Here is a 12,276-nt window from a genome sequence, read left to right as displayed (position 1 = left end):
GCGGGAAGTGCGCGAGAAATGCACGGGAAGTGCGCAAGAGCGTAGAGGGCGGTCGCCAGGGTTCCCGCGGTCGCAATAGGCCGAAGCGGCGCTGAGCTGCGAGGGCCGTCCAACGCTGCTTGCAGCTTTAATTATTATTATTGTTGTTGTTGTTATTTTTATCTCCCCCTCTGCCTCTGAGCTTCTCCTTCCATCATCTCTGGGCCTCATCTCATTATTTTGAGTCAAACACAATAAAGCTGATTAAATTTAACACTAAACACTAAACTACACCCAAACTATAAAATCCAAACACGATAAATATCACAAAACTTATAACTCACCTTCACGCTCGCCTTTTTTTTTTTTTTTTTGGCACAGCCGAACTTCCTTTAATTTTTGCGCCTCCTTCTTCTTCCTGTAAATTTTTGGTCACTTGACAGATAACGTTGAGCCTTCGTCAGATTGGAGAGGAGGGGGTGTTTTTTCATTTGGCTGGGTTGGGGGTGGATGGAGGATGGGGGAGTTTTCTCTTGGAAACTCCCTGGTTTTGGCGCTTCTCGCTCTAACGCGCTGCAAATATAACAATGATTTTTTACAAAGAAAAATATGTGTCGTGAATATTTTATCATAACTCTGGATTTCCTTGGCCTATCGAGATAATTTAAAAACTGATGTAAAACTTGAAGTCTAGACTTTCGACACAAATTAAAACAAAATTCTCTGAGAGGGCGGATCTTTCCAGCTAGAGCGTTTTAATTCGGTCATGTGACTTGGACGCGCCAGTCCGTCCGTGGACTCAGAAGAGTTAATGTCATTGGACTGAGCAGCTGATGATACCACTTCACAATAAGGGCCCCTGCATTATTGTTTTAGAGGTTATTCATGAGTTTGTAAACAATTTATAAAACATAAAACACTGTTCATAAATTGAAGCAAGCTCAATATTTGGCAAGATCAAATGCAGTTTTTCATAAATTAGATTTTAAATACAAAAATTTTTTCAGGAAGCTTCCTGCATTTAAGCACTATGAGCAATTATCTAACATTTGTTTTGGTCGACGTTCAAAGGGTGTGGTTTAGAGTGAAGCTGGAATGAGGAGTCCCACGAAGACGATGCAGTTGAGTTTAAACTTGAACTCTGATTGTTTTCTTATCTCCCTAACTTACCAAATTAACGTCAATGGCGATTGCCCAAATAAACTGAGAAAAAAAATCTTCTTAACAATGAAACTTTACTTAACTGGGAAAAATGTGAAAACAAAACAAAACAAAGGAAAAAAAGTGCAGCGGAGAGAGAGAAAAACAATAAACAATAAACAAAGAGCTGTGCTATACTTTTAAACAAAGCCAGGGGTTGGGCTTTGTATGCCGTATCTAATCAGAGCCGCGGTTCTCAAAAGAAGGCGGGAGTTTTCGGTGCTCATTTAGCCAATGAGCAGTAACCCTTCTAGGAGGGGGAGTTTTGACGCTTTGGACCAAGAGAAAAATACTAAACGCGATCAGATCTTTGCATTCCTTTTCTGCCTCAAAATTAAATTTAATTAGCAAAAGGGGAAGCAGAGTTGATCAGTGATTAAATTAAATTTTCTCACATGAAGTTGATCCTTTAGAACTCAATGAATCATGGTTTTTAGCACTGTGAAAACACATTATACGTTGATATGTTTTTGTAACCTGATGGGAGATACTGAGTGGGTTTTACTTACACATGTAGCATATCACAGTAAAATAATGTTAATAATGTTCTCACATGACATCTAACACGCAAATGAATGAAAGCAAAACAGAAATCATATAGACGAATAAAAACATTAAAGATGAAATGTGTGACTCTTGTAATTTTAAAATAAGAACCTGTGGTTGTTCTTGTCACTGAAAAAAAAAGTTAGCACAATATCACACTTTAACATGAAGATTGTAGGGCAGAAACTTAGTTTTAGCAGATTAGAAAGTTGGCATTTGATCAGAAAGTTCCAAAATGGATGGACCAGAACTTTGAATTTCCCAAAAAGGGGGCAATGTGCTACTTTCTTTCTAGACCTAATTTTCTTTAAAGTTCATAGAAATCCAGGCATTGTCAGTTTGAGATTAAACAGATCTTTGTGGATTGGTTCTCAGAGTGTAAATTTCATCAGTGATAACAGAGTTGACAAAGGTGGATCACTGTTTTTCGAGTGAGGGGTGTGACTCTTGTTTAGAGTCAACAAAAGTGATTAGTTTATGGGTATTAAACTATTATCCTATTATTGGAAGGGAAAGTATAGTATGTTGGCTCCTCTTGGTCTGATAAGATCAACAGAGGCCTCTGGGCTTCTTTTTAAAACACTGGTGGTTTAGTTTAGGTGAAACAGTCCATTTTTGCATTAGGCTGTTAATGCTAAAATAATCCAAATCCATCCCCTTTAAGTCCTTTTTATAGGGGCCCTTGTTATGTAGTGGTACCCAACTTTATTTCTAAAACTTTTTATTCTGATTTTTTTTATTTACACAACAGTGTAAACAAAAATTTAGGAGCCACAAACAAATTTTCTTGGTGACCAAATTTTCTTATTGTCTTAGAAATCAGTCGTTTTTGCATAAAATTTTGATTCATGAAATAAAAATCTAGTATGTCAAAATTTCACTCAGTCGTAAACTTTTGTGTATTTTTGTGTGTTTATGTAAATACAGCTTCCCAATTACAAAAACTACAAAGGAGTGATCCATGAGCTGGGACACAACCAGTATCTGGTCAGTGGAGAAGTATCGGTCTTGGATAAGAATACCATTGAGATCACAGAGCTTCCTGTCCGGACCTGGACACAGGTACAGTCCAGCTTCTGTTCTCAGAAAGTATGTATGGAAGAATGTTAGCTGTGTCATTGTTCTGTATTTTCACTCTTAACTGCAGGCCTATAAAGAGTCGGTCCTGGAGCCAATGCTGCAGGGCACTGATAAAACCCCAGCTCTCATCAACGATTATAAGGAATACCACACAGATACAACAGTTAAGTTTGTAGTTCGCATGTCCGAGGAGAAGTTGGCTCAAGCCGAGGCAGTTGGCCTCCACAAAGTCTTCAAACTGCAGTCCAGTCTTACCTGCAACTCTATGGTAAACCTAAAAGGATCAGAACTACTTATTGTTTTTAAAAGTGTATGCTGTGTGTTATATATATTTTTTTCTAACTTTTTCATTTCTAGGTGCTGTTTGATCACATGGGTTGTTTGAAGAGGTACGATTCAGTCCAAGACATCCTTAAGGAGTTTTTTGAACTTCGCCTTCACTACTACAAACTGAGGAAGGACTGGTTGCTGGGTAGCCTGGGATCAGAGGCCGCCAAACTGTCCAACCAGGCGCGTTTTGTACTGGAGAAGATTGAAGGAAAAATATCAATTGGTAAAGTTCTGAAAATCCTTAAAGAGCTACTTTTAACCCCAGGGTTTCTACACACGCTTAAAAAAAAAAAAAAAAAAAAGAGTGTAAAAGTACAGAATTTGATTTTAGTATTTTCCAGGTCTGGATAAGTATGGAAAAATTAAAACAGTCTGGAGAAACATTAGTGTTTACAGATTTTATTTCCTAAACAGTAGCTTCTTTGACAATTTTTAATAAGCTATACTAATAAGTTTTCAAAGGCCGATATTGAACTACTTCAAGCTAGCTGACAATAAAAGATTGGTTTGTTGGCCATGGAAAGTTTCCTTGGAAAGGTGTTCATGGACAGGATCTTAAGTCGCAGTCCTTAAATAATCATTTTCTCAAATATATATTGTCTGAGAAGCTTTAGCTGTTACTAAAACTTGTATTTAAGTTTGAACTAATAAATAAACTGTTTATTAGTTAAATCTTCAATTTTTTTGTGAATTAACAACTTTGGTCTTAAACTGTGATCATATTCCATGAGAAGTTACAAAGTCTGCTCTCATTCATGTGGTTGCATAACGAAAATTCATTTTGTTTTCATAGCAGCTTTGTCCGCCACTTTGACACAAGGCCCTGGCTAAACCTTTTCTCATAGGGATTTGCACCAAATATCGTTTGATTTGTCAGAAGTTGTTGTGGACATGTTTATGCTGTAAGGCCGGTGAGCTTTAATAGCCATTTTGTTTCTACTCCTCTGCTGAGAAACAGCTGTCCAAGACTGTTAGAAAATAGAGCTGTCTTAACAACTGTTCCAGCAAAACAAGGACAGGAGAGTTGAGAAGGCGGCAGGAGGAAACACTTTTTATTTGCTGTAGAAGGAGGTCTTGCAACCATGTGACCGCAAATCGATTTCTTGACTTTTTATGGAGTATGATGGAGCCTTAAGTGTTCATCAGTATAAATAATTTAAAATAAGCCCAGCCTGTGTATCTTATGTTTTTTGTCAAGACTAAAGCAATGCCCCCATTGCTTTCAGTCTTTTCTAACCTCTTCTTTTTTTTAGAGAACAAATCAAAGCGTGAACTCATCCGCATGCTGGTGCAGAAAGGCTTTGAGTCGGATCCTGTTGCTGCCTGGGCCAAGGCTCAGGAGAAGGTACGACAGAGCTGCTGTAAAACTTCAGCACACACCTGTAGTTAAAGAGAAAAGAAAAGGTGTAGGAAGAGTAATCAGAGCTGGTAACATTGTAATTTTACTTTGTAAGTATTCCATAAATATTTCAGTTTATTTTATTTCGCCCGTCCAATTTAATAAATGGCAACAGATACAAAAATCTAACAAAGATCTAAAAGATTACATACAGTTCAATGGAATGAAAAGGGAGCAGTAAGAAAACAAATCTTATTTAACCTGCCCTTTTCTTAATGAATCAACAAATCACATCTGACCATGCTTTCATAAATATTCATCCACAGATCTGCAAACAGTACCATCAGTCCTGCATATTAATATACCATGAGTTCATAACATCTCATTGTTTTTTCCTTCTGGAGTTTTTAATTAATTAATATTTAAACCTCTGTTATGTTTTTTCTCCATATAAAGATAAACACACCAGCTTTAGTAAAGTTTGTACAAATAAGCTTTTAAAATCTGATTTCCTCCAATGATCTCCATCGTTGCATGTCGAAACAAAACCATCTATAAATTATCTGGCAACAATTTCTTTTCAGCTTTTTACAGAAGTAATAAAGTTTTAAGTTAAATTAATGTTTAAATTTCAATATTTTTGATTTCCTAAACAGACTGTGAATATGCTTTTTTTTGTAATACAAACAGAACTTTAGTATTAGTCACATATGTGTTGCCCCAAGCCTCTATTCAATAACTCAAAAAGGGAACAATGAAAGAATAATACAAAATATGTAGTGTTAAAAATTCTAAAACACTTTTTCTTAGCTTGATTTAAAACTGCAATGCTCTCACAAATTTCTATTTATATACTTTATTTGAGACTTCCAATTAAATTTATAGGATAACACCTAAAAATTTAACTTCAGAAATCCTTTCACCTGAGTTTTCATTAATAGACATTGTGATTAAATCATCTTTTTTCCTGTTCTCAGAAATCATAAATTTTGTTTTATTCCAATTTATAAATAATTTATAATCATTATACCACATTTTAAGTTTAAACATCTCACAAACCATACTTTCTGTAATTGTTATTAAATCATTCCCAGAACAAAAAAAAAAGTCATCTGCAAACAATAGAAACTGTGGTATTCTGGACACTTCACAAACTTTATTAATATATAAAACAAAATAAAAATTAGGAGCTAACCCTGAGTTTTGAGGGACTCATCATTTATTCTCTTTAAGCCCTGATTCTTCATTTTAAAAATGCACAAATTGTTTTCTCAGCAGTCAGAAAATTACTTAACCAATTATTATATTAATGGGGTAGAGGGTGTCTGTAATGAACGGACATTTATGTCGTCCATTACAAACTGTCAGATTTGGCCAGTAGAACCACTTATGTTGATTCTCCAAATTAAGGATGTCAAAATTCTCAAATTTCAAACTCAGGACATTTATTTTATAATTCACGGAGATGGTCAAAATTATGTTTTTATTTTTAAGAGAAATGTTACAAAGGGAAGTTGGGATTTAGGATTAAAATAAATCATTAAGTTAAACTGTTTTTGAACACAAAAAACCAGAATAATGAATTTCTTAATATTATTATTATTTTAAATAAAAACACCAAATTACTGTTTCTGTAAGATTAGAGTGTCTATTCATTAACCAGACATGTATCAGTAAATGCAGTTAATAAGGAGTAAACATGAATTTGTTTTAGTCACATATCTACTTGTGTTATCCGGTCAGCACATAGGTCACTTTAATGAGCTGCACACACGTTTCTGAGATAATCATTCAAACTAAGTTTTTATAAATGGAGTGCAGTGGACACATTTAGAAGCTCTGAAATGTATTTTCACTTCAGTCTATTCTTCAGACTGTTAAGTTGATTCCTGGCTTTTAAAAGCTTCTGGTGGACAGTTCATGACAGCAGCTGACCAGTTTAGAGTCATAATACTGTGCTTCTGATTTAAAGGTTATGCTTCTGTCACCAAACTGTTTCCTGTAAATGTTGGGCCACATGGAGAGGGAAACACTCTTGGTGCATTTTCAGTATTTTACCACTTGTCCTCTTTTAGAGACTCAGCTCTGTCTTGATATAGGACGGTGTACATGCTTGTTTATTTTGTTGTTAAAAAGAGCTGTTATGAAATGTGCTGCTGGAGAGAACGTGGAAAATCTATGGTGGATCGTGCCCATATTTTTTGGTCCTGGCCATCTATTCATCCAGCTTTTTAGAAGGATGTAGTCACAATTATCTCACAAACTTTGGGGGTTTCTCTTAATTGACCTTTACCCTGGATATATTCCTGTTAGTATCAAATATTATCTGACTGTTGGTTATTTAAGGTTACCTAATTAAATTCTGCATTTCTTTGACAGGCTCAGGAGGAAGACTACCCTGATGGAAATGAGAGTGACAGTACAACGGACTCAGGCTCCTCTTCAGGCCCAAACTTCAACTACATCCTCAACATGCCTCTTTGGTGTCTGACTAAAGAGAAGGTAGAAGAGTTGCTTAAACAGAGGGATCAAAAGGTATCAATCACTATTTTTCAGTTTATCAATTTTTTTAGGACTTTATAGTTTAATTACCGTAGATAAGGTAGCTGTAGTTATTTATCAAGGTCATGTAACAGTACCGTATTTTCCGGACTATAAGGCACACTTAAAGGCCTTCAATTTTCTCAAAAAACGGCACTACGCCTTAAAATCCAGAGCACCTTATATATGAAAGAAGTCGTAATGTTTTAGTACAACTTTGGTAAACTACAAAGCCGCACCGCTTGCAGCATTAAAGCTCAGTTATTGTCACGCTTTGTAGTGTCGCGCAGGGCTCTGTGCATGGCGTGTGCAGTATTCTTCCGTGAGTTTTGAACCGTTTGATTATCTTTGTCTGCGTGAAGGTACAAAAACTGGGAGGTGCACTTGCACGAGGATGCACCTTATAGTCCGGTGCACCTTATATATGACGAAAGTTCGAAAATGGACCATTCATTGACAGTGAGTCTTATAATCCAGTGTGCCCTATAGTGCAGAAATTACAGTATTGTTCTATAGCTTTAATTCAGAAGTACAGTTTTATATGAGAATGTGTGGTCTGATAAAACTTAATACATCACTGTGCAGAGGAGTGAACTCCATGATCTGCAGAGGAAATCCCCAGAGGATCTGTGGAAGGACGACTTGGCTGTCTTCATTGAAAAGCTTGATGTAAGTTTAGTGTTTGAGACCAAATGAAACTGAATAGAATGTATTTAAGGGGCAGCTGTGAATACTACAGTAGTCATCTTCCATGTGGAAGGTTTCAATCACCCCTTATGTATGTAAGCACAAAAAAGTTGCATACACAATATTCCACGCAGACATTATGATGTACAGTTGTGGTCAAAAGTTTACATACATTTGTAAAAAAACAATGTTATGGCTGTCTTGAGTTTTCAATAAGTTCTACAACTCTTATTTTTCTGTGATAGAGTGATCGGAACACATACATGTTTGTCACAAAAAACAGTCATAAAATTTGGTTCTTTCATAAATTTATTATGGGTCTGCTGAAAATGTCACCAAGTCTGCTGGGTCAAAAATATACATACAGCAACAAAATTTGTCAATTTTNGTTGTGTCAATCAAATTAGCTTCATGTCATGGCCTCTTCACTTCTTGTAAGTGATTCTGATTGACTACAGCTGTTGACTTCTCATGAGCCCATTTAAATAGGGCTCATTTGACCCAGTGATTAGAGTCAGCTACAAAAGTTACAATGGGAAAGTCAAAGGAACTCAGTGTGGATCTGAAAAAGCGAATTATTGACTTGAACAAGTCAGGGAAGTCACTTGGAGCCATTTCAAAGCAGCTACAGGTCCCAAGAGCAACTGTGCAGACAATTATACGCAAGTATAAAGTGCATGGAACAGTTGTGTCACTGCCACGATCAGGAAGAAAACGCAAGCTATCACATGCTGCCGAGAGGAGATTGGTCAGGATGGTCAAGAGTCAACCAAGAATCACCAAGAAGCAGGTCTGCAAGGATTTGGAAGCTGATGGAACACAGGTGTCAGTCTCCACAGTCAAGCGTGTTTTACATCGCCATGGACTGAGAGGCTGCCGTGCAAGAAAGAAGCCCTTGCTCCAGAAAAGGCACCTTAAGACTCGGCTGAAGTTTGCTGCTGATCACATGGACAAAGATAAAACCTTCTGGAGGAAAGTTCTCTGGTCAGACGAAACAAAAATTGAGCTGTTTGGCCACAACACCCAGCAATATGTTTGGAGGAGAAAAGGTGAGGCCTTTAATCCCAGGAACACCATGCCTACTGTCAAGCATGGTGGTGGTAGTATTATGCTCTGGGGATGTTTTGCTGCCAGTGGAACTGGTTCTTTGCAGAAAGTAAATGGGATAATGAAGAAGGAGGATTACCTCCAAATTCTGCAGGAAAACTTAAAACCATCAGCCCGAAGGTTGGGTCTTGGGCGCAGTTGGGTGTTCCAACAAGACAATGACCCAAAACACACATCAAAAGTGGTAAAGGAATGGCTAAACCAGGCTAGAATTAAGGTTTTAGAATGGCCTTCCCAAAGTCCTGACTTAAACCCCATTGAGAACATGTGGACAGTGCTAAAGAAACAGGTTCATGCAAGAAAACCATCACATTTAGCTGAACTGCACCAATTCTGTCAAGAAGAGTGGTCAAACATTCGACCTGAAGCTTGCCAGGAGCTTGTGGATGGCTACCAAAAGCGCCTAGTTGCCGTGAAAATGGCCAAGGGACATGTAACCAAATACTAATGTTGCTGTATGTATATTTTTGACCCAGCAGACTTGGTGACATTTTCAGCAGACCCATAATAAATTTATGAAAGAACCAAATTTTATGACTGTTTTTTGTGACAAACATGTATGTGTTCCGATCACTCTATCACAGAAAAATAAGAGTTGTAGAACTTATTGAAAACTCAAGACAGCCATAACATTATGTTTCTTTACAAGTGTATGTAAACTTTTGACCACAACTGTATGAAAACAAACGTTGTGTGAAACTGTTCTTAAATATATTCACATTTTTGACCTGTCATGAGAAACTCACCTAAATACACTCAAATATGACTTAGTTCTGTTTTATGAACTCAAGGGGCATTTGAACACAAAGCTTACTTATGAGTTTGAGCATTTATGGTTTAAACCCAAGTGACAAATTTGAACCACATTTAACCTCATACAACATAATGTAAAATCCTGAGAATTACAAATACACTTCTCATGGCAGTGGAATCTGGTTTACTTTTCCTCCCTATCCTCCTTAATCCGAGTGCGGTTTTTGATACTATATCTCACATTATCTTCATTTATTGGCATCATCCATACACCCCTTGATTGTTTGTTTTCTTATCTCACTGGCTGTACTTAGTTCATCCAATTCCTTCTGATCCCACTTCTTCCCTCTCACTTCAGATGTGCCCAAGGAATTTGTCCTGCAGTCCCGTCTTTTCATGACTTACCTTCTTCACCTTGGCAATATTTTTCATAAAATCAACATCCACTTTCATTGCTTTGCTAATTCACCCTGCTCTACTTATCCACCTCACCACACTTTACTTCCACCCTCATCCCTCACTTCCTGTTTATCTAAAATGAAATCCTGGTTCACTTCAAACTTCCTTAAACTGAACAGTGACAAAATTGAGTTCCTTAGTACTGAATCCACCCTAACTAAAGTCAACAGTTTATCCCTCACCATTAACAGCTCCTTAACCTCCACTTACCCTCAGATTAAGAGTCCAGGAGTTAATTTTCATTTCATTCTCACATCAGTTTTATTACCCAACCTGCATAATTCAACCTACATAACATAAATTGACTTTGCCCCTCTCTTACTCTGCACATCACTTCTATCCTTGTTCATAGTCTTATTTCCTGTATTGATTATTGTAAATCTCTTCTCTTTGGTCTCCCTTACAAATCCCTCTGAAAGCTTCAAATGGTTCAAAATTCAGCTTCCTGTATTATTACCAAAACCCTGGTGATGCTCTGACATCACCCTGTCCTACAGCAACTCCAATGGCTTTCAGTCATACTCAGAATTCAATTTAAAATCCCGCTGTACACATTCAAGGCCATCCACAACCTTGCCCCTCCTTGTCTATCAGATCTCCTGTACATCACCAATCCTTCCCGTTCCATTCGTTCTTCCTCTTCCATCCACCTCATCATGCCCTCTGTCCTCCTCAGCACCATGGGAAACCATGGGAGCTTTTTCCCACTCTGCTCCCCAACTCTGAAACTCTCTTCCTTTAGACATCCACAATATTGACTCTCTTCCTACCTTCAAAACACAACTCAAAACTCACCTGTTCAGGTTAGCTCAGTCAATATAGTTTCTTTGTCCATTTCTACTGGTTTTTATCTTTTATTCTGTGTTTTTATGATGCGATTTTGTATCGTATTGTGTTTACCTTTTGTGAAGTGTCCTTGGGTGTCTAGAAAGGCGCTTGCAAATGTATTATTGTAAAATATGCTTCAAAAATAATCTAAACAACCTCAATACAATGTAAACTGTTAAGTTTCCTCTATTTTTGTCACGTGTTGATGTAAACAGGCATCAGTAACTGCACATGTGAGGTGCACAGACAGCGGTGAGACATAAAATGCATGTGAATTGTCTAAGGGGCACTTCCATTCTCGCTGAGAAGAAAACTGATGGATCACTGTGTTAATACAAAACAAGTCACGTGTGATAATTTGTAAGGTTGACAAGGTTTAGATAATGACACATGCTAATAAATAGCTGATAAGTCATGCGTAATTGCAGAACAATGGCTGCTTCAAAAATTATTATCACTGTTGGACGACATTGCCAATTCAGAGGGAGCGTTTTTTCAGGGATTACGCTGACCCGCTGGCACATGATAATACCTGGCTTATTGGCCGATTTAGATTGCCCAGGGCCATTACTTTGGAACTCTAAACTGACCTGAGCGTTACATAGGGAAACTAAGAGGAGCTGATCATTTTCAGTGCCAGTTTAAGTCCTCACCACGCTGGAGTTCCTTGCAACTGGAGCCTTTCAGAGAAAACTGGCTGACAGATCAGGTTTTTGACGGTCATCCCTTAGTCATTTCATGCCAGCTATATTGGACGGCCTCATTTGTACGATGCCCAGATATATCAAATTGCACTACATTGATGTGTAGCAACTCAGCTATTTAATAAATATGCTTCAGAGTTCTACCAAGCTCCTGAGTGCTTTTGTCTTTACAGTAATTATTATTAAACAGATGCGTAAAGTTGGAAATACCTCAGCCTCAGAAGTGTGCTGCTGGCGCATCTGCCCCCCACAGTTCACTTTATTCATTTAAAATAATAGTGTGTAATTTATTTACAATAAGTGGTGTCTAGCATTACTGGATGGGAGGGTGATGAGCAGTCATCCTTCACTTTGCTCCAACCTTTATGTCTGACAATTTAACATTTTCATTACTTCTACATTAAAAACAGGTCGAATTTTGTTATGAAAATCACTGCATTGACAAATTATTGTCTGGAAGCATGGTTCATCCTGCCATTCAAGAATGCTGATAAAAGTTTATCATGCAAAGAAGAAGCCATTTGGGAACACTATCCAGAAACGATGCCATCTTCTCTGAGCCATCCATCCATCCATTCTCTTCAGCTTATCCAGGGTCGGGTTGCGGGAGTAGCAGCCTAAGCAGGGAGACCCAGACTTCCCTCTCCCCAGCCACTTGGGCCAGCTCCTCCTGGGGAATCCCAAGGCGTTCCCAGGCCAGCCGAGAAACATAGTCCCTCCAGC

The 12,276-nt window shown here is 37.7% G+C and overlaps 1 protein-coding gene across 3 annotated transcripts in view; it reads left to right on the top strand.

The window, feature by feature from the left end:
• The window catches only part of top2b (DNA topoisomerase II beta), a 79,541-nt gene that overhangs the window by 47,764 nt on the left and 19,501 nt on the right, over positions 1-12,276 (top strand). For all 3 annotated transcript variants that reach the window (XM_037975711.1, XM_037975712.1, XM_037975713.1), the window contains 6 exons: positions 2,653-2,787; positions 2,873-3,073; positions 3,163-3,358; positions 4,389-4,480; positions 6,854-7,009; positions 7,601-7,684. In XM_037975711.1, coding sequence (XP_037831639.1) covers positions 2,653-2,787; positions 2,873-3,073; positions 3,163-3,358; positions 4,389-4,480; positions 6,854-7,009; positions 7,601-7,684 — 864 coding nt within the window. The remainder of the gene's footprint in view (positions 1-2,652; positions 2,788-2,872; positions 3,074-3,162; positions 3,359-4,388; positions 4,481-6,853; positions 7,010-7,600; positions 7,685-12,276) is intronic.

This window comes from Kryptolebias marmoratus, linkage group LG5, assembly GCF_001649575.2.
Source record: "Kryptolebias marmoratus isolate JLee-2015 linkage group LG5, ASM164957v2, whole genome shotgun sequence".
Classification (NCBI taxonomy): domain Eukaryota; kingdom Metazoa; phylum Chordata; class Actinopteri; order Cyprinodontiformes; family Rivulidae; genus Kryptolebias; species Kryptolebias marmoratus.
The sequence above is the reverse complement of the archived record's forward strand: the minus strand, read 5'-3'. Positions and strand labels throughout refer to the sequence as shown.